This window comes from Esox lucius, chromosome 14, assembly GCF_011004845.1.
Source record: "Esox lucius isolate fEsoLuc1 chromosome 14, fEsoLuc1.pri, whole genome shotgun sequence".
NCBI classification, from domain to species: domain Eukaryota; kingdom Metazoa; phylum Chordata; class Actinopteri; order Esociformes; family Esocidae; genus Esox; species Esox lucius.
The window spans coordinates 34301534-34323987 of NC_047582.1; the positions used below are offsets into that span (position 1 = coordinate 34301534).

Here is a 22454-nt window from a genome sequence, read left to right on the forward strand (position 1 = left end):
TTACACTGGCTACCTGTTGGGGTTAGGGCTGATTTTAAGGTTTTACTCTTAACCTATAAATCAATACATGGACTTGCTCCTACTTACCTTGCTGAAATGATCCAGCCATACATACCTACACGTAACCTACGATCGCAAGATGCAGGCCTTTTAATTGTACCTAGAATTTCTAAACAAACAGTTGGCGGCAGGGCCTTTTCTCATAGAGCTCCACTCCTGTGGAATGATCTGTCAATTAAGGTTAGAAATGCAAACTCAGTGAAAAACTTTCAAGTGTCTACTAAAAACTCTTCTCTACAGCACGGTTTATAATTAGGTGTAGCCTGGCCCGGGGGCGTGAAGGTGACCAGTAGGCTTGATACTGTCCGCAACTGAGATGCCCTCCCTCCAATGCCATTCGGGGGAAGAGTCACTGGCTTGTCGCCGGACCCCCCCGTCTCAGTTCCAAGGTCTTACACTGCTATACTATTGTGCTGGAGGATTGGGTCAGTTCTCCTTCCCCACTAAGTTCTCCTTCTCCACTATAAATCGTTGTTGATATGAGGAATGCATTTTCTGAATTTTCCCAGTCTCCTCCTATTTTAAACTTTAGGAGGACATGAGGTCCTGGTCCGCACCTGCGGAATACCTGGTTTGGTGGGCCCGTTGCTGTCCCTGTCCTTGTCCATCTGGTCATACCTCATAGAATCTGAATTTAGCCCACATGCATTTATTAATTATTACAATTGGACTCTTAATATCTCACCCGGCACAGCCAGAAGAGGACCGGTCACCCCTCTGAGCCTGGGTCCTCTCTAGGTTTCTTCCTAAAATTCAGCCTTCTTAGGGAGTTTTTCCTAGCCACTGAAATTCAACACTACTGTTGTTTGCTCCTTGGGGTTCAAGGCCGGGTGTTTCTGTGAAAGCACTTTGTGACAACTGCTGTTGTAAAAAGGGCTCTATAAATAAATGTGATTGATTGAATGTACTCTGTACCATGACTAGTCAGATGTTAATGGAATTTTCTCTTGTGAACTTTCTTGTGAACTCTTTCTCATGTGATAAATTTTTTTTCTCTTGTTAACTCTCTTTTTAACTCTTGTGAAGTCTCAAATAACACACGTCCTCCTAATTGACCCATGAATATTTCTGTGACTTTAATGGTAAGTTCCACATGCCAACAGAATCTGGTCTCCTAACCGCAACACCACAACATGGTAAATAGGTCCTCAAAACCTTATTTAGGTAACACAGTAAGTTTACTAACTAATGGAAAACCATTAGGGGAACATTTGAAAAACTTTCTCACACCACATAAATGATATCTGGGACCATGTCACCATGAGAACTTAACCCAAATGCTGAATGACCATATCCGGTAGATTGATACAATATTTTATATATAGTTTATTGGCTTTCATACGTTTCTTAGTAAATGGTATGGTTCACCACTTGCATTCACAAAAGTCCAGTCCCAATCTCAATAGGAATGTAAAATAATAAGAAATTGTTGTTAGTCTTGCATATGTGGCACAAAAAAAGCAGTTGTGGTTTATTATAAGAGGTTTACTAACAGATTGTCAATGGGGACCAAGTGGTGTCGATGGGATCTGCTAAAAGAAAAGGAAAAAACACTGTCAATGTCTTACAGCAATGCAGCAATCAAATGAATAGAGTTAATAAAAAATGACAACAGGCAACAACACTAGAAAATGATAAACGAAGTCAATGAATATAAAGAAATAAGGACACGTCATAACTGATTGAATTATAAGTTTGCTGCGGCCATAAGTGATTTAGTAGTTGAAAGTTAAGTGTCCCCAATTCACAAACATATTGGTTGTTAAAGATGCAGAAGGAATAGCTCGGTGACCTTGTTGACTGCCTTGAAAACCTTTGTGGCTTTGATCACAGAAAGCACCGGCTCCTTAATAATAAAGGGGCACCTCAGGCCGTCAGAGATCACACACCTGTTCATACTGATGTCACACTTTTGACCAGAAGGGCAACAGTGCCACCCATCATGACAACACCCACCCTGGGAAAAATAGAGGAATCAATTAATGTCATGACTTTGGATATCTCGCATACAGTTGTGCTCAAAAGTTTGCATACCCTGGCAGAAATTGTGACAAATTGTCATTGATTTTGAAAATATGACTGATCATGCATAAATTAATTATTTTTTGTTAGGATAGTGATCAACTGAAGCCATTTAATATCACATAGTTGTTTGGCTCCAATTTAAATCATAATGATAACAGAAATCAACCAAATAGCCCTGATCAAAAGTTTACATACCCTTGAATGTTTGGCCTTGTTACAGACACACAAGGTGACACACACAGGGGAAAATGGCAATTAAAGGTGTATTTCCCCCACCTTTGGCGTTTAAATTGCAATTAGTGTCTAAACAGTCAATGAGTTTGTTAGCTCATGTTGATGCACTGAGCTGGCAAGATACTGTCAAAAGACCTTTGTAACAATGTAATGGAACTTTATAAAGATGGAAAAGGATATAAAAAGATATCCAAAGCCTTGCAAATGCCAGTCAGTACTGGTCAATCACCTATTAAGAAGTTGATAATTCGTGAATCTCTTGATACCAAGCCAAGGTCAGGTAGACCAAACATTTCAGTCAAAACTGCCAAAAGAATGGTCCGGGATACAAAGAAAAACCAACAGGTAACCTTGGGAGAAATACAGGCTGCTCTGGAAGAAGACGATAGTTGTTTCAAGAAGCACAATAGAACAATACTTGAACAAAAATAAGCTGTATGGTTGAGTTGCCAGAAAAAAGCCTTTACTGCGCCAATGCCACAAAAACATGCCAGACAACTCCTTGACATGCCTCACAGCTTCTGGCACACTAATTTGGAGTGACGGGACCAAAACAGAGCTTTATTGTCACAACAATAAGCGCTATGTTTGGAGAGGGATCAACAAGGCCTATAGCGAATAGAATACCATCCCCACTGTGAAGCATGGTGCTGGCTCACTGAGGTTTTCGGGGTTGTGTGAGCTCTAAAGGCACAAGGAAACTTGTGAAAATTGATGGTACGATGAATGCAGCATGTTATCAGAAAACAATTTGTATTCTTCAGCACAAAAACTGTGCATGGGATGCTCTTGGACTTTCCAGCACGACAATGACCCTAAGCACTAGGCAAAGTTGACCCTCCAGTGGTTACAGCAGAAAAAGGTGAAGGTTCTAGATTGGCCATCAGTCTCCTGACCTTAATATCATCGAGCCACTCTGGGGAGATCTCAAATGTGTGGTTCATGCAAGACGATGAAAGACTTTGCCTGACCTGGATTTTGCCAAGATGAATGGGCAGCTATACCACCTGCAAGAATTTGGGGCCTCATAGACAACTATTACAGAAGACTGCACTGTCATTGATGCTAAAGGGGGCAATATACAGTATTAAGAACTAAGGGTATGCAGACTTTTGAACAGGGGTCAGTTCATGTGTTTTACCTGTTCACTCATGTTTTCTTTACATATAATACATATATTACCAGTTCTCCAAGGGTATGCAAACTTTTGAGCACAACTGTAACTAATTTAAACATTTCACAATTGTACATTCAAGTTCTGAGACCCTGGACAACTCACATTTGGTGTTGGGCAGCAAGTCCAAATGCCGGTGGGGTGATGACAGCAGGAGGAACCATCTGGACAGGAAGTGGTAGCATCACACTTCACCGGGATAGAGATGACATCAGACTGAGGTGGGCCAGAGAAAGGGGCACTTCTTCTGCAGCCACCTGTGTCATTATGCAAACAACCAAGGTACGAAAATTGTTTGCAACCCCATCAATTGAAAAACTTTATCTAATCAAAGATCAATGTTAACAGGTGTATTTGAAGGAGTGACAGTCAAATTGTGTAACACAGATTCATAAAAGTATCATAAAATGAAGGAAATGCTAACAACCTCAGGCTTCCTTTTGATTGAAACACTTTTACAATTTTGAGTAAAGCTATTTACTGACCCCAGGTGGTGAGAATGGGCAACCGCACCACCTCTACACAGACCCAGATCCCTGGAGCCCCCCAGGACTGCTTACTCAGCCCCCTACCGTACTCCCTGTTCACGCACGACTGCGTGGCCACGCACAGCCCCAACATCATCCTCAAATTTGTGGATGACACTACCATCCTGGGTCTCATTTCCATCTACGATGAGACCGCTTACAGAGAGGAGGTAAGAGACCCGGCTACATGGTGCCAGGACCACAACAAATCAATCCAATCAAATGTATTTATAAAGCCCTTTTCATATCAGCAGTTGTCAAAAGTGCTTTTACAAAACACCCAGCCTGAAACCTGAAGGGGGAAACAACAACAGTGTTGAATTTCAGTGGCCAGGAAAAAACTCCCCTAAGAAGGCCGACATTTTGAAAGAAACCTAGAGAGGATGTCTGCAAAAACTCTCTCCAACTTCTACAGGAGCACCACTGAGAGCATCCGCTCAGGCTACAATACTGCCTGGTATTGGCAGTTACTCCACTGCAGATCCCTAGTCCCTTCAGAGGGTAGTAAAGTCTGTGCAGCGTATCATCTCCCCTCCGTGCAAGGCATCCACCATACAGGATTGCCTGAGGAGAGCACGGAACATCATCAAAGATCACAGCCACCCTGGCTACGGTCTGTTCACACTGCTGCCATCTGGTGGACGCTACCGGAGCATCGGATCACACACTCCCAGACTCAAAAACAGTTTTTCCCTGAGGCCATAAGGGTCCTGAATCAGAAACATTGATCCATGATCATAATGATCACACACGATCATTCCAGAAGCTCTGATGCCCTTTCAGGTACTTTAATGGGCATTCGAATACTTCAAATCGATGCTAGTTAAACACTTTGTAATGTATATTACTATAATACTTGCCATTTCTACAATTTTCAATACTACTACCAATATTGTTGCTAGTTTATAGTAAACACTAAACTGCTGCTATGTACAGTGTCATGTATATCATCGCTTTATCCTCTTGAAAAAATAAATATTCTTCTCACTACGTAGTTGTAGTGTGCTATGCCACCATTCATAAGCTTATTGTACTCATATGTATCTATAATATTCAATAACTCTACCAATTGCTGCTAGGTCACTCTGTACTGTTGTGCTCAAACGTTTGCATACCCTTGGTGAATTGGTAATATATGTACCATTTGTAAAGAAAACATGCGCAAGATATTATGCTAGCAGTGCTAATTCAGATTTTCTTTTTCAAAATAAAAGCCATCATTGAACTATATAAGGACATATAGCTAACAATCTAGTCGGTACATTTTATGTTTAATGTCCAGCCTAGAAGAGCGAATGGCTTTTACAGACTGAGTGAGTAAGTGAGTGAGTACCTGACTGACTGCTTCTTGTTAAATAGCGTAGTGGTCAGAGATGCGGACTATAGAACAACAGACAGGATAGACCAACACTTCGTTGGCTAGACAATTCTTTTCACTTGACGAAAACGTCAGTTATCGTCACCTATATTGATAGATACTGTATCAATTTCATTCACGAATGGCAAATTAGCTGTTAAAACGGCCAGTGGCAAAAGAGATTTGTTTTGGACAGACCAAAACTTTGCTGGCTACAGTGCAACCTTCAGTAGTTACATTATAGGAAGTATAAAATTAAACTGTTTACTGTTATATTGCGACTATTTCTGGTGGATTTTGAATTATGTCTTAGGATTTGTTCAGGATAGATAAAAACTTCGCTGGATACACGATTCTCACGACTTGACGAAAAAAGTCAGTTATCGTCACTTATATTGATAGTTATTGTATCAATGTCATTCACGAATGGCTAATTAGCTGTTAAAATTATCAAGTTTGAGATCTCCCCAGAGTGGCTCGATAATATAAAGGTCAGGAGACTGTGACGGCCACTCCAGAAGCTTCACTTTTACTGCTGTAACCAAAGGAGGGTCAACTTGGCTTTGTGCTTAGGGTCATTGTCGTGCTGGAAAGTCCAAGAGCATCCCATGTGCAGCTTTCGTGCAGAAGAACACAAATTGTCTCCCAGTATTTTCTGATAACATGCTACATTCATTTGACTATACATTTTCACAAGATTCCCTGTGCCTTTAAAGCTCACACACACCCAAAACATCAGTTAGCCATCCCCATGCTTCACTGTGGGGATGGTATTCTGTTCACTATAGTCCTTGACCCCTCTCCAAACATAGCGCTTATTATTGTGACCATAAAGCTCTATACAGCTTTGCCCAACACCTGGTCATCTAATGGTTAGACGGAGACCTGGAGAGGCCTACAAGCCACAGTGTCTGGCACCCACTGTGAAATTTGGTGGAGGCTCAGTGATGATCTGGGGATGCTTCAGCAAGGCTGGAATCAGGCAGATTTGTCTTTGTGAAGGACGCATTAATCAAGCCAAGTACAAGGTTATCCTGGAAGAACACCTGCTTCCTTCTGCTCTGACATTGTCCCCCAACTCTGAGAATAGTTTTTTTCCAGCAGGACAATGCTCCATGCCACACAGCCAGGTCAAACAAGGTCTGGATGGATGACTGCCAGATCAAGACCCTGTCATAGCCAGCCCAATCTCCAGACCTGAACCCCATTGAAAACCTCTGGAATTTACATTATTTGAGGTCTGAAAGCAATGCATTTTCTTTGGTTATTTTGACCAGTTGTTATTTTCTACAAATACTCTAAATTACTATATTTTTATTTGGAATTTGGGAGTAATGTTGTCAGTAGTTAATAGAATAAAACAAAACTGTTCATTTTACTCAAACAAATGCCTATGAATAGTAAAACCAGTGAAACTGTTTTTACTGGTTTTAGAATGCACTCACCACTGTAAGGTGTCCTGAATGTTTGCTAAATTACTTAAATAGTAAATTAATCTTAAAAGGGAAAATGGATGGATCAATTGGGTGGGACGGATAGAGCAAGGTAGTCTGAACGTGTGAAACCTGGGTTAGCATTTCTAGCTTCAGAGGTTAAAAAATAGTAGTCTTTTGAACATTTGATTTAGTCTCCTGCTGCTGGCTTTGGTAAGTCAGACAAATTAAATGTATCCCAAAAAAAACACTAACAGTTTTAATGCTAATTCCCTGCTATCAATGCCACCACAGTGATGGTAGGTTTGCCGCCAAGAACAGATTCTCAGTTGTAAAACAATTCTTGTTTTGATTTGTGTCTGGGAATCAATTTATCGACTTCAAGGATTCCCTCTTCTGCCGGTGTTCTGAAATATCCGTCCTTCTGTCGTTAGACGTTTGTATCCACTGTCTGACTGAACTAGCATGCTTATAAAGCACTCCCAATGGGTCCGTTTCTTTGCACTTGTTTTTATGAGCCTACTATCAATCAATCAGTCAATCAAATGTATTTATAAAGCCCTTTTTACAACAGCAGTTGTCACAAAGTGCTTTACAGAGACACGCGGCCTTAAACCCCAAGGAGCAAACAACAGTAGTAGTACTACAAAGCATGCAAAGTGTTTGAGCAAACAATTACCTGAGTGTGATAGGTTCATGTGTTCTTATTGAGTCCAGTGCTTATTGAGTCCAGTGCTTAATAGTTAGTGTTAAGACACACACCTACTGACCCCTAGTGCCCACATGGGAGATGACAGAAGACAGCTGAACTGATTAGAAGACACCAATCATCCTGTAAATCACAAACGCGTTGATCTACATGTTTCAAAATCCCCATGTTCAGTCTGTGATGAGATCACAGGTGATTTCTGAAAGATTGCCTGAATTCAGTTAACACAATGGCATATACTCCAGTTTGAGGGTTTAACCTTTGACGCCACGATGCTTATGTATTCCCAAGTCACCCCTAACAACCCAAAGAGGTGGTAGCATATGAACATACACTGCCAAAAACGTTTTGTACATCTATGCAATTTGGTTTTGATGCCTTAGTATCATGCAAAGATGCATTTTGGGGGCCTTCGGCCACTGGTGGTAAAAGTGGAGACAAAACATGCAATCAAAATGTTTTATACTTTGTCATGTATGTGCTGATGTTCCCCGGGTCACGTGGTATAAGATGTGGTATAACCCCTCGATATAGATCTGTCACCTATTCGCCAGGTGGTTTTGAAAAGTTAGGAAGAGGCATAGAAATTGTCTTCCCGTCTGAAGATCTTTTCAAATCAGCCAAGACAGTGATGAAGCTTTGGGTCAATGGACAACTGCCACACCCGGCTGGCAGAGCATGAAAAAAATCACAAGACACAAATGTGGATGAAGTTTTAATGTCCTGTAACAGGAACAGACCAAGGAACTTGGTCTGTCATAGATAATGTAAATTTGATAATCTAACTAACATTAAAGGAGTAATCCACCAAAAAACACACATTTCTATGTTTTATATTTCTAGCTACTTGCATTTGCCAAGATCTGCTGAGATTCAAGTCGACTACAAAAAAACATGCATTTTCTAGACAAGATAGGTTTAATACTCAATGAAAAGGTAGCCAGAAGGTTTATCCACACAAAATAATATAACATTCAAAATAATATCACAATTAGTTGTAATTACTTAATGGTTAAAACTTTCTGCACTTGAAACAAATATTCTGTTATGTAGCAAGCACGTCTTTGAATTCAAACTGACATAACTCACGCTGTGATGATGCTAGAGGGTTCTAGCTATTTGCATTGACTGTCAGAATCTAAGAAATCTGACAATAGAAGATGTAATTATTGGTTATTCAATTACATCAAGTCAGACTAATTGTTTAGATTATGTGCAAACTCAGTGGTTTAGAGTAATAACATATAAATAATGTTTTATTGTTTAATGAGTCCCTTTAAATTAATCACATTTTAATATTTATTACAAAGACAAATCCCACAAAGATGGTCTTAAATATTGCATGAAGTAGAAAAACAATCCAAATTACTTTCAATGTCAATGATGAACTTGAATGAGCAGAAACAGTCTTCTGAGGGTGCCTGCTGAGTTGACTGTATGATCTGTAGGGATAAATAGCGCAACTGAAGTGTAGATCTTCAAAGCCTGGTAGATGCTGTGCCTGTCAACAACAAAACATAAACAACAACAAGACTGAGGGCTCATGCAATTGTCACTTTCACACTGATTCCGGGCCTTCATAAAGCTTCCATCTACCACAGCTACCATTAAACCAACCAGTGTCATTGTAAACACTGGAACGACCAGACTAATTAAACAGTGAGATTTATTCTGCATCAGGCCGTGAGACATCGCACGTGATGCAGGGAGACCAATACAAATGCTCTTCCCAGATTGCATTGTGTCAGACAAAAACCAATAACTTTTTCTGGCCTAGTAAAGTACACACACTCAGAATTTTTGTTCTAGACAATATATAGAGGCAGAACGCACAAAGTCAACGCAAATGTAACATTACATTGTACACAATGACTGGTGAGCAGCATACATAATTATACATTTTTCAGAGTATCCGAAAGCCAAATGAAGTTGTTTCTTTCCATATTCATACCTGCAGGGTGAAGAGCAGCAAAGCCTTACATATCTATATGCTTCTGTACAGTGAGGAAACACAGAAAAGGGTTGTTGAGGCACAATTGTCAGTAGCTTCTATTGTCAGTAGCTAACATAAAGCCCTGGACCAGAGTGACTGCCCCACACTGAACACCGCGCGTAGCACACAATTTAGTTTTCACGACGACCTTTCAACTGTGACACAACAATTGTGTCAGCCATAAGACTTTTCTATCTATATGTTAATTACTATTTCTATTATGTGTATTACATAGGTTGCATAGCATGTTTGTGTTATAATACGGTTATTACTATGTGAATTCTATATAATCAGTGAATTTATTATATATTGTTATGTGCGTTTCCGTATTCACACAGGTGTGAATTCTGTCCTCCCCCCAGGTATATGTCTTCAGGTTCTTCAGGTGTCGGACTCTGCAGGCATACTCCTCTTCAGCTTCCGGTTTAAAGAAAACGCTCTTGGTCAGGTGGAACTGCCAGCCCTGTTCAAAGGCCAGGTCTGTCTGATTGGCTCTGGGGATTTCCACGCCGTTTCTCAGCAGCTGGATGCTTATGTCGGGCGGGTGGAAGACGCTGACGTGACAGATCAGCACGTTGTGCTTCCCGTACTCCCCATGGTTACGGCTGTACACCCGCACCTTGGGCGGAGCTTCCCGAGAGGGAATGGAAGGGGGAACGGACATTCAGGCAGGCGCGCGCACAAACACAGTATCACTAAAAAATATATATATATATTTTACTCTCATTTTAACAGAACAGTAGAACAGTTCTACTTGAGTGCATTTAGTTGAAGTGTAAGTACTTTAAGATAATGATTTGCTTGAATTTAAATGTCCTCAGTGTTACCTATAAGACTGGTTTCACTGACACAGATTAAGCCTAGTCATGGACTAAAACAAAATCAAGATTGTTCCAGGGCTAGGCTTGATTTGTTTCCACGAAAACGGGCCATAACGTATCTATAACGCCCTCTGCCGCTCAGGCACAGTAACCTATAGCCAGGCCTATACGTCAACTTCCGTCAATTTCGAATAATGTCACAGACAGGTTTTCACATACGTCATGGGAGGGGCCTTTCAAGTTCACACACAAAAACAATTCTGTTATCGCTAGATTTGCCTCAGTAATTGAACTTAGTGGAAATCCAGGAAGCTCAGGTACCACGGGGCAAGCTAGAATGATTAATAACAATGAATAACATAACCTAATGATAATGAAATAATTTTACTTACATTGTTTCGCGTGTATTGTCTCCAGCAACATGTAGAAAACGAAAATGGGGAAAATTTGCCTTATCATGATTTGTTTAGTATTTTGTTTCATGTTTTTCTACATATAACATGGAACGCGGCGTTAACATTTGAAAGTGAAACTAAGCTTCCTGAAAAGTAAAATGTCTGCCCTGGATTTCGATGTATGCACCAATAGAAAATCTTTACTTACAGTTGCTATGCAGGCTTTTCCTCACGATGTTTCAACTTGGCCCACTCAAGTGGTCTTTGTTTTATTAGTTAGTGTTACACATGAAATGCGTTGAATAAAGGTATAGTAACCTGATATAGTGATGATCTGAAATAAATGTCAACCATTGCATCCTCATGCAATATAAAAAAATATCACATACAGTAATTTTCTATATGTTCTGCACACCTGCGTTGGAAATGTAACTAATAAAAAAACGAATTTATTGATTGGATAATTACTATGATTATGATCTAATATTTTTTGGGAGAAATTGTATAACTTCATTGAAAAATGAAAAATGAGTTGACCAAAAGTTCATAGAGAAAATTTATTTTAAACCAATCAATTAAACATCCATTGTATTTTTTCCATACTGTTTTTGGCCAATGGTCAGTAGCATGAATGTTGTTTTTGATCAAATTCAATAGAACAGTATTAAACATTCACAGATATAAACATGTTTTCTTTTTCAGAAAACTGTACTAAAAATACAATAGGCCAATTCCATACTTAAATGTATCCCGTAATGTAAAAAAGGCCCAGTTCATTAGACTGTTTGTTATTGATAAATTGTAATTTACAGGAATGTTAAAGAATAGACAGAATATTATATGTTAAGGTGTTGGTTACAATGAATCACAACTACTTTACAATTTACAACTACTCCAAATACAAAAGCGTCAGTTTTTCCTCCAAATTATAAGAATGGGCTTTTTCTTAGAAACTAGACTTCACACTTCTGCCATTTTAAACCTGACACCATATTACCATAGTGCACATTTTATTACAATTTCAGAAAGTCTTACATCTAATAGTATGAATTTAAAGGAAATTAAAACAATCACCGCTCCCCACACATAAAATGTTTTCAATAAAATACTTGATAAATCCTTGATTCTTGTTTTTAAAGAAGTGAGAATGTACTTGCAATTTTTAGACATGAGGTTACACATTTCTAACTAGAGCAATAGTTTTCCTATTTAATTCCAAAGTACTTGAAACCCTGAAATCTGACACGGTGGCACTAAGCGTTATTAAAAACAAAAATAAAAACCCATGTTGATATTGGAAAGTTACAGAAACAGATGAATATGGTGTCAGGGAGAGGATGCCCTCAGATGGAATGGGCACCTGAGAAAAAAGGACAAAGACGGTTTAGTTTCACTTCGCCATTAATCTAGTTAATTACAGGTATGTTCATTTTCAATAGATAGAAAAAGAAAAAAAGAATCAAAGACAGAAAGGCAGCAAGTAAAAAAAAAGAAAAATGCCTACCATTATGTCCTCTTGCAGATCCTTACATGTTAGACTCTGTACAAAACAAAAATTCAAAGAAATAAAAAATCTGTTTACAGATTTCAGTTTAGTCTTCCACTTCCTGTACGTTCCTACCACAATGTATGACCCCTGATTTAGCAAATCTCTAGACCTGACAACACAACAACCATACAACAGAGAACACAGTCAAACTCTTCAACTAAATAGCTCTGTTGGCCTTCCGCAGGTGATGGTCACACGACAAGAGACCAGGCTGAAGAGATGAAAATAATAACTCACCCCAGGTATAGGCCTTTGTGGTGCTCAGGTGGCGGACCTTGCAGCTGTAGTCATCTCCGTCATTTGGGGTGAAGGCAACACTCTTGGTCAGGTGGAACCTCCAGCCCTGTTCAAAAGCCAAGTCAGTCTGCTTGGCTCCAGGGATCTCATTGCCATTTTTCATGAGCTTGATATCGATGTCCGGTGGGTGGAAGCCGCTCACATGACAGATCAGAGTATTTTCCTGGCCGTATTTGCCAGGGTTGCGGCTGTACACCTGAACCTTGGGTGGAGCTGGGACGAAACAAGCAACAAAGTTACACATAGATGGTTTAGAGTTGTCATTTGCATGAATACATAAAGAGTTGTTTCACACAGGTCGTATTATATTGCTTCTCAACACTGCTTCCTTTAGAGCTAGCTTGGGTACTAGGGACCATGCTCTGTCAATTAGAGCTAGCTTGGGTACTAGGGACCACGGTCTGTCGATTAGAGCTAGCTTGGGTACTAGGGACCACGGTCTGTCGATTAGAGCCAGCTTGGGTACTAGGGACCACAGTCTGTCAATTAGAGCCAGCTTGGGTACTAGGGACCACGGTCTGTCAATTAGAGCTAGCTTGGGTACTAGGGACCACGGTCTGTCAATTAGAGCCAGCTTGGGTACTAGGGACCATGGTCTGTCGATTAGAGCTAGCTTGGGTACTAGGGACCACGGTCTGTCGATTAGAGCTAGCTTGGGTACTAGGGACCACGGTCTGTCAAATAGCCGCTATTATGAGCCCAGGAACATCATGCCTCTGTCGCCGCTGCCATTTCATTTAAAATGAAAGTAAAACCTGGAGGGGATTTCCAACTTTAACAACAGTTGATGTTATTGTAGGACTTCACCACCTGGTGTATGACCAATCTCCTGACACAATAACATATATTCTGATCAGGTGAAAGAAAACATATTTGCACAAAATGCAAGTTGAGAGTGGGCCAAGCCTACATCCAAATGGAACATGTGCAATTAAGTGATAATCTAGAATACAATAACAGAAGTACAATGCTAATGACTATTTAAGCCTTTTTTACTCTATTCACCACGCAGCAACGGGGATGTGATTTGGTGGTTTAAAACAGCTAACAATGGTCATAAAGAAACAATAAAAAATGAAAGTTTATCACTACAATGTTGTAGCTTACAGCCCAAAATAATTGATAACAATTGGATGGTAAAACATATTAAAATAAAGAAAAAATTGACATTTAAGTCAAGGAGAAATTATAAAGGCATTTACGAATGTATATTTCTAAATCAAGATACTTACATTCTTTAGACTCCACCACACAGAAAACAAGGGCAACAACGACTGTTGAAAGAATGTAATTCATTTTCGTTCGATTTCAGAGTTCTTCAATGTATATTATTCTACAATGTTTACGAGCGACCGTTGTGACCACACAGACCTGCAATACAGTTGAAGTACTTTCGGTGAGATGGTCAAATAGTTATATGTAGGACCGCCCCATGTACAAGCCAATAAAAAAAAGATACGGTCCTGTTTCTAGGTTAAATACAGCCGCCTAGGTTTACAGATTGATATTGAATTCCCGTAACTCATAATTTGACATTAACAGCATGTAATGAAATAACATAATTTAACCTAGGTATCACTTTTAATATAAGAAAATGAAACAAAAATAGTATTTTCTTTGCATAGCATTTTAGTGTGTACCATATACATTAGCAACATCTTTAGCCTACCGTAATTAATTACTGATTCAGATCTGACGGCATCTGCAATAATGTGTATGTGTGAAATACTATTTTATAATTTGAATGTGACATATAGAACATTTTACACTCCAATAGGACCTCAATTTTTTGTAATGATAGCTGATACTTAGTGACGTTGAGGCCACTCCTGGCATTGCAGGTTTCACAGAAATCACGTGGCGAACGCTTGCAAATAAAACCAGAAACTGTCCAGGTACACAGACATCAGTAGGTGGCGGCAATGCACCAATAGCGTTGGATGCCAACCGCCTTTAAACCTCACAGAAGAAGAAGAAGAACCGAGACATCCTACTCTAAGTCAATTCCCCAATTTTACGTTTCCCCAAAAGGTCACATTGGTTCTGTTAGGGGTTAGTGCAATAGGCAGATCATGGCCCTTATACTCTCTCACCAACTTCCATGCTACGATCAGAAGTCTCGCTGTAGGGAACACACGCAATTCGGTGGCAATAATAGACCTGATAGTCCCGCCCCATATACAGTCTATGGTCCCGCCTAGTAAACATGTATTTATCGTAGAGTATCTTCACACAAAACGATCTTTGGTTAAACCGGAAGTTGAGTGAGCTGACGCATGTCTACGCAAACAGCTGTGTGGGGCCCAAAACATAAAACGTCAGAAAGCATTTTACTTTCGGAATTACATCTGGATCAAAATGACTACTGCTGAAAAATATCCTAGGTCTTCGATTGAAGATGACTTCAACTATGGGACAAACGTTGCGACTGCCAGTGTTCAAATCCGTATGGGTAAGTTGAGAAAAGCCATTGTAGTCTATTTTACATAATTAGCTAGACAAGCTAGCTAGCCTACATGGTTACTACCAACTTGAATTCGTACTAGCACAGGTATGGACCTGATTGTGTAGGATACTTTAATAAAGTTATGACTGGCCAAGGCAAACTGCTTCTGCGAAAGATGATCATACATTGCCACATGAAATAAACGTAGGCAAAATTATTATGATGGCAGCTATAGCTGTCAACCGTTGTTGGGGAAGCAGTATATCATTTAACTAATGCATCCAGCTAATTATTCTATTTTCAATTACTAGATTTCCTGCGTAAGGTGTACACCATCCTGTCCCTTCAGATCATTCTGACAACGGCTACTTCTGCTCTATTCATGTTCTGTGACTCCATCAAGGACTTTGTTCATTCAAGGTACTATATTTTCAACTGGAGTTAGAACTCCGATGATTGACCGGGTTGTAGTGTTACGACAAGCACGCGAACATTGTGGGACGTTGCAGATATTCTACCGGCCAGAGACATGTTTGTTTTGTAAACCTTCCACAACGCTCTGAATGTTGAGCAACGAATGTGTCCTGCTGAGTGCTTGGTTTGGTTGGTTTGGCTTGTCTCACCCTTAACCTGCACCCCCCCCCCCCAGTCCAGCAGTAGTGTTGGTGTCGGCTGTCGGATCCCTGGTGTTGATCTTTGCCTTGGCCATCTACAGACACCAACACCCCATCAACCTCTACCTCCTGGCTGCATTCGTAAGTTCTGGTAGTCACAGGATGCTTCCCCTAAGGCCCCTTTCTCTGTCTATAGTGCACTACTTTTGACCCCTAATGTGCTGTGGTCAGAAGTAAGGCACTACAAAGGAAATAGGTTGCCAGTTGGGACACAAACACAGTTCAACATCCTTCTGATTCCTGCCTTCATGTGGGTCATTATTGAGAGTGGGTTCCTAACTTGGTTGTCCTTGTGTCTCTTTCAGACCCTGTTGGAGGCCATCTCTGTGGCCACAGCACGTGAGTTCTGTTTTACTTGGGTTCACAAACACCGTCCCTCTGAGGTTTCTACTACACTTTATTCCAGGTGTAACCCATCACATCCATGTGGGAACACATTATGCCAAATTAGCCAAATTAACACTTAGCCAGACGCCTAGTACGAGATGCTACCTTTCTTCTCATCAATAATGTGATCCTTCTCGACTGACCCACAGTGCAGCTTTAACACGTCTTCTATGGCCCTGGGCTTAAGGCTACATAGGGAACCAGGTGCTATTTGGGACCAGTGTACAGTGGATATAAAAAGTCTACACACCCCTGTTAAAGTGTTTTTGTGCTCGCAGTGACCTTCTATGAGTACGGCATCGTCCTCCAGGCCTTCTTCCTGACGGCGGCCGTGTTCCTGGGGCTCACCGCCTACACCTTCCAGTCCAAGAGAGACTTCAGTAAACTGGGGGCTGGGTAAGAGGCTTTCTTTTGTTAGTGGGTCCCTAGGTTTCTGGAATAGCACCCCGTTTCTGGAAAGCAGTACATGTGTAGGGTTGTGCATTATGTTCTCTCTCTTAGCCTGACATAGATGTATGATCCATTTAATCAGGATTGTTTTAGGGTTTGTTTTCATTGTTCTGCTGAGAACACTATCCAGAATTGTGTCCTGTCCTATACCAGAACCCATGAAGGGGATCTATTGGTTGAGCACTGGCAACTTATGAACAGGATGTATTGGTTCACTAGGGACTGAAGAAAAGTAACTATATCTCTATTGTTTTCCAGACTATTCGCAGGCCTGTGGATTCTTATCATTGCTGGTTTCATGAAGGTGAGTTTCTGCCCCACTCACACACCCCCCGTCCCTCCTACTGATCCGGTCTCATTTCCATCTCGTTCTTCAGCTCTTCTTCCAGAACGACACGTTGGAGCTGGTGTTCGCGGGTGCAGGAGCTCTGCTGTTCTGCGGGTTCATCATCTACGACACCCACATCCTGATGCACCAGCTGTCCCCCGAGGAGCACGTCCTGGCCTCCATCAACCTCTACCTGGACATCGTCAACCTCTTCCTGCACATCCTCCGCATGTTGGACTCCATGAAGAAGAACTGAGGTCCCGAGGTGAACCGGGGCCTGACTCCCAAATGGCACACTATTCCCTATTTAGTGCACTTCTTTTGGACCAGGCCGATAGGGTCCCAAGTGGCACTCTATTCCCTACGTGGTGTGCTACTGTAGTACCCTAACCCTATACTGTATGCCATTATGGGATTCGTGTGCCGTTTGGGACACCCACTTTGAGCACTGCTGCTTACCTCACAGGTCAACTCAAATTCTTGATTCAGCGAAACCTTTAATTCAGTAAATAAATGAAATAAATGGGGGTTACGGGTTTATGAATGGATTCATGAGCTGAGAGCAGAATTGACCTCCAAACATTTAGCCAAGTTAGGACCAACAGTGGTTGATCAGTAACCCATTAATGTTTAATCCTGGAAATAATGTTATTAGAACCTGTAATTCTGTGTCTGTATTTTGGAACTGAAGCGTTTTTAAGATGTATACTGTATTTTGTTTATGCTGAATGGGTAATATGTTTAACTGTGGGTGCGGATAAAAAAAAAAAAAGCTTCATTATAGATTTTAGTAAATTACTCATTGCTAACGTTCATCCCCTTTGTATTAATTAGCCACACTCTAGTATAATAAAGTTATTTGATCAATCTATAAAAATGTAATAGTACTGACAGTATTGTTACACTTAAAAGTACACTACTTTTGACAAGTGCTCATTAGGGGTGGAGCTTAAGATCTGTCAGCAGAGTGACCCTCTGGGACGAGAGAACCAGTTTGACCAGTTCTACAATCAGCTCATGCAATATTAACAGTAAAATAAAAATAGATTGTGGGTTTGCATTTGAAATCATGTAAATACTATATTAAGTCATTTTACCGGCCTCTTTTATTCTTGGATAATTTATTAACAAGACCGCAAGTGCAATACAAATTACAATGTGAAAAGTAAGAGTTGTTGCATGTCTATTTGTTGAACAATGAAAGTAGTGTCAAAATGTCTGTTGGATTTTGATTAAAGTGCAATGTTTTAAATGGTAATTTAATTACCTTGATTTATTTTTTATTTTTTGGTTGGGGGACCAGTTCCATTAGTTCCAGGCCTGCAATGCGTCATCACCTCTACTTCCATTCTTTAGGAGGAAATGAATAGACTGGGCCTGGTTCCATATCTGTTTGTGCAGTCTTACCGGCAACATTTGGTCATTGTGAAGAAAGGTTTCAGGTATCAAAGTCCTCATCCTCTATAACCATGTTATCTAATTTACTCTGATCTAAATGGCAAAAGGTATCTTCAATTAGTACTCCCATTCCAAAGCACTGGTTACACGAAGCGACTTATTTTCCAGAATCTGTCAAAAGAAATCCACAATATGGTGTGTTGATGTGGATCATCTCCTCCTTGAGTTGATGAGTTCCAGCTCCTTCAGTAGATCAGGCCTCTGTCTGAGGTCCCTACGCAGGGACTCAGGGATGTCCAGTCGGCCGAAGTCGTGCTCTTGGACCAGCTTGCGGATCAGCACCAGACAATACTCCTGTAGAGAGTACACTAGATGACAGGAAGTAGAAAGAAAAAAAGTGTATTTGAGAGAAATTACACTAGAACATGTAACGTTGAGTAGATCTCAAAAGATTTGACACTAGAAGATATAAGCATGAGTAGATCTCAGAAGATGTGACACTAGAACATATAACCATGAGTAGATCTCCACTAACTCAATGCCATCCAGGAAGCCTATTTGCAGGTCTCTCTTGACAACCAATTGTTTGGCAATTTGACAAAAGGCCCAGAAACAAACTGACAACCAAGTTAATATAATGTATAGGCTACTGGGAGAGAAACAAACGATCAATTCAAAGTTATTTTAATAGATGAAAAAGGTGAAACAGGTATTGGTGAGGTGTACTGGGGGCCCTGTATTCTTACAATAATAAAAGTCTGAGAACACAACAAACAGTAATTGGAAGTGTATCAGTAGAACCTCATTTACTATAGCCAACTGGTACCACACACTCTGAACCTGTCTGCACACTGAACCTCTTTCTCGCATCTCACTTCCACATGAAATCCTGAGACTATATACTGTATGTAATGTCCTTAGATTGGACAAAGTCCTTGATGGTCTCACAGAACGTGAAGAGAGCAGAAGTAGTCCACTTCAGTCCTCTAGATATCTGGAGACCGATTCCACACTACTCCTCACCTACTACTACTACTCCTCACCTACTACTACTACTCCTCCTCCTCCTCCTCACCCCTGACCACTGCCTGCTTCCCCTATAATCTTGTCCCCAGACACTTACCCCCAAAATGTGCAGGTCTGGTGGACAGATGTGTCAAACTTGGCCTTTCTTAAACTTTAGAGGCGTGTGAAAATCCTGATACGATGGGAATTGGTCTAATCGGCTTAAAATATCAACCAGTCATCTCTACAACACTTTTGCCCAACGTTATTGCCTATCCTTGTGGGAGTGTACCATTGGATTGAGCTGGCTAACACTACACTGATTCAGAGCAGAACAGACTGGTCCTGTTTTAATAAAACATGTAAATTGATAAACAATGATGCTACGGTCCGTGTACCTTTTGAAAAACTAATTAAAAAAAAATCTTTCTTTGATATTTCATTTCCATTATTTGACTTCCAAATCAAATTAATATTGTCCCAACAGGAAATGTCTGTCTTTGTTTTTCGTTTTTGAATTTGAAACAAAAATATACTTGATTCTCATTTTAATATGTTGAAATTGGACATGGTTAAATGGCAAATCAAAAACGTGTCTCCTTTTCAATTTCGGTTTATTTGTTTTGTTTATACCACGAAGTGCACGCCTCCTCATGGAATATTCATAGCGTCCTCATAGGATACATATAGGCAAATTTGGGTGTGTTGGCAGCACTACGAAATGTTTGGATTGTGTGTGACGTGAAAAGTAAAACGTTGATATTTGTCCAGATTTAAGTTATTCTTCAAGTTAGTATGTCTACTCAGAAAACGTAACAACCGAACTACCTTAGCTTGCACTAGCTTTAAAGCTAGCAAGCTGGCTACTTACTATCTACAGTCATCAGGTTCAGAAGAAAATATGTGAAACAATTGATTAGTTGCTTAACTTGACTGAAACAATATTGGTCTGTAATAAAACACTACATTTTGCGTCATTTCTGATAGTTAATTTCCCTTTCTGTCGTAGCTAGCTACTTTCACAATTGGTTTTCTTTAAACTATAAGTTACAGTAGGTACAGTAGGTGACAGGGAACGCAAACAAAGGTCGGCTACGACAGGTGTAAATCATATAGGTGTATTGTGTAGGGGAATCACCTGGTGTAGTTATGAATACATCCAGAAACTTTGGGTCACCATCGTCTTCATATTCTGTGGCCGCAGCGGGCATATAAACCTCTAGTTGGTTTGCTAGAAGTTTCGCCCCATTTCGAGAGGTCCTAAAAACCCATGGATGCGCTGTGTAGAGATGAGAATTGAGTGAAAAAGAAATCGCATGACACATGCATCAGTGTTTGGGCTATCAAAAACAACGCATAACCTTCAAATGGCCTATTACATAATCACACAACTCACGTTCGAAAGACAATCTAAAGACTGAGAAAATAAGCAAGGATTGGAAAGAGCAAAAAAGGCTTTGTTGGACTCACTCAAATACGTTGTCATGCTTAATAACTCGTTTGTTCGTATATCTCCATAAGACACTGGATGTCCGGAATAATCCAACCACCATGCTCTTGCGCTTTGTTTTGATCTATTAATAAAATGTACGTTGGTTTTAACATCTGCATTTAATGATCGGAGAAATGCAGTGTCGTTGCTAACTTCCTGCTCTTCCATGATGGTTGTGATGGATCGTTTGCGAATGAACGGCTGTTTTTAAACAGAATTGTACAGATAATAAGAGCCGTTCATTTGGCTCCTTAGTTTCATAAATGTTTAAGTTCCAATACGTATACTTGCAGATAGCTAGAAAACGTATTCACCAAATATTGTTTATCCGCAATGCAGAATTAATCAAATGGGAAGAGCGCGTCTTTGTATTCCACGTGCATTTTTCAAGAAAAAACAGCACTCTATATAATAAGGACAGGAAGGATGTGAAGTATTTGAACGTGCGTTTCAAATTCTAACATATGTGTAGCCTACGTTTTGCCTTTACATAATATTTGCACTTTTTTCATTGTTTTCGGTGTTATTTTAAGCATTTCAAAGAGGAGCCGTACAAGAGCCAAATGAGCAGGCACTTTCAGGTAAACGGATCCAGAAGAGCCGACTCACCAAAAAGAGTATTCGGAATGCCTGTAACTACTGTAAAAAATTACACAGAAATCCCACGATCTTTTCATTGTCGGAACTAACCACAAGAGGCCGCTGTTGTTTAGCGAGCTGACGATTCAGCAAGACAAGGCACTGGCGAACAGATGTTTCAAGTTCAAGTTTTTTGGTCGCAAACATCAAATTCTGACCGGTGTGTCGACATTCTTGTGTTTCAGCCCCTAAACAGTGCTTTTCTGTAAAAATAATAAGGTAATACATTGACCACAACATTATTTAATACATAAGTATTGACTCGAGTAGCGTACAAATGCATGCATTGCTGTTAATTCAAATAGATTGTCAGTGACAAGGAGCTCATCAGTAACTGTGAGTGGGAATGCCATTGATTGGTGTCACCCTTTGTTTTTCCAAAAACGAAATGTCACTGGTAACCTCCTGGACTGTGTTATATGAACCTTCAAAAATAGGGTTTGAGGTAAATGGATCACAAGGGCCATTGTGTAGGGGTTAGGGTGGAGGAACGGGCATCTGGTCATTACGTGCAGACCTTTAACCACAGAAGGTCCCATCTACCTCCCTACTGCAAAGTGGAAGAAGGCCTCAACTGCACTGAGTAAAACCTGGAGGCCTTGGTCATTCCCCACGGTGGCCCGGCAGTACACCAACAGAAAGACAATGTGAGGGAGGGAGATATAAACAAGAGAAAGAGAGCCTCCATCAACCTCTCCTTGTTTTGCTCTGCCTTCATCTTTCACGTTTTCCACAGCAGGAACCCCCAATGAAAGTTGACTGTGTGTGTGTGTGTGTGTGTTTGTGTGTGAACACGTATGCATGAGTGCATGGATGCCTGCTCAATAAACATACACACATTTCACAAAATTGTGCATGGTACGTATTTCTGACACCTCATCCACTGTGGCCTGTCAGAGACGAGTTGTTGCCAGGAAGTCCCCCAAATTCAGGTAGCCCTGAATTAACCCAGGTATGGCCTGCCCCTGTCCCTCAGGCCCCGCCCCTGCCCTGCCCCTTAGGCCCCGCCCCTGCCCTGCCCCTTAGGCCTCACCACCCTATGATTACGGAGGCAATGAGCC

The 22454-nt window shown here is 40.6% G+C and overlaps 4 protein-coding genes and 1 long non-coding RNA gene across 6 annotated transcripts; 1 reads left to right on the forward strand and 4 right to left on the reverse strand.

Moving 5' to 3' along the window:
- Positions 1 to 1397: 1397 nt before the first annotated feature.
- Positions 1398 to 7527, reverse strand: LOC105009873. Of its 2 annotated transcripts, none has more exons than XR_004576805.1 (4): positions 7490 to 7527; positions 3599 to 3750; positions 1853 to 2017; positions 1398 to 1589 (listed from the first exon to the last, which is right to left on the reverse strand). It is a non-coding gene; the product is annotated as a progranulin (long non-coding RNA). The 2 variants fall into 2 exon arrangements; XR_004576804.1 differs by having other exon boundaries at positions 1398 to 1592.
- Positions 7528 to 9519: 1992 nt separating this feature from the next.
- On the reverse strand, positions 9520 to 11175 carry LOC105009874 (beta-2-microglobulin). Its single transcript, XM_029125160.2, has 2 exons — positions 10726 to 11175; positions 9520 to 10142 (listed from the first exon to the last, which is right to left on the reverse strand). The coding sequence occupies exons 1-2, from the start codon at positions 10814 to 10816 to the stop codon at positions 9784 to 9786; spliced, it is 450 nt and encodes a 149-aa protein (XP_028980993.1). The 5' UTR covers positions 10817 to 11175; the 3' UTR covers positions 9520 to 9783.
- Positions 11176 to 11698: 523 nt separating this feature from the next.
- LOC105010407 (beta-2-microglobulin-like) lies at positions 11699 to 13952 on the reverse strand. Its single transcript, NM_001304196.2, is given in 4 exon segments — positions 11699 to 12088; positions 12233 to 12268; positions 12515 to 12787; positions 13807 to 13952. Coding segments are annotated over 3 exon segments (351 nt in total). The 5' UTR covers positions 13871 to 13952; the 3' UTR covers positions 11699 to 12088; positions 12233 to 12254.
- Positions 13953 to 14817: 865 nt separating this feature from the next.
- Positions 14818 to 18010, forward strand: tmbim4 (transmembrane BAX inhibitor motif containing 4). The gene is made up of 7 exons (XM_029125159.2): positions 14818 to 15026; positions 15332 to 15440; positions 15670 to 15775; positions 16000 to 16033; positions 16360 to 16477; positions 16790 to 16835; positions 16909 to 18010. The coding sequence occupies exons 1-7, from the start codon at positions 14933 to 14935 to the stop codon at positions 17113 to 17115; spliced, it is 714 nt and encodes a 237-aa protein (XP_028980992.2). The 5' UTR covers positions 14818 to 14932; the 3' UTR covers positions 17116 to 18010.
- Positions 17948 to 21126, reverse strand: vhll (von Hippel-Lindau tumor suppressor like). Its single transcript, XM_020053613.3, has 3 exons — positions 20733 to 21126; positions 20401 to 20541; positions 17948 to 18625 (listed from the first exon to the last, which is right to left on the reverse strand). The coding sequence occupies exons 1-3, from the start codon at positions 20920 to 20922 to the stop codon at positions 18468 to 18470; spliced, it is 489 nt and encodes a 162-aa protein (XP_019909172.1). The 5' UTR covers positions 20923 to 21126; the 3' UTR covers positions 17948 to 18467.
- Positions 21127 to 22454: the final 1328 nt, after the last annotated feature.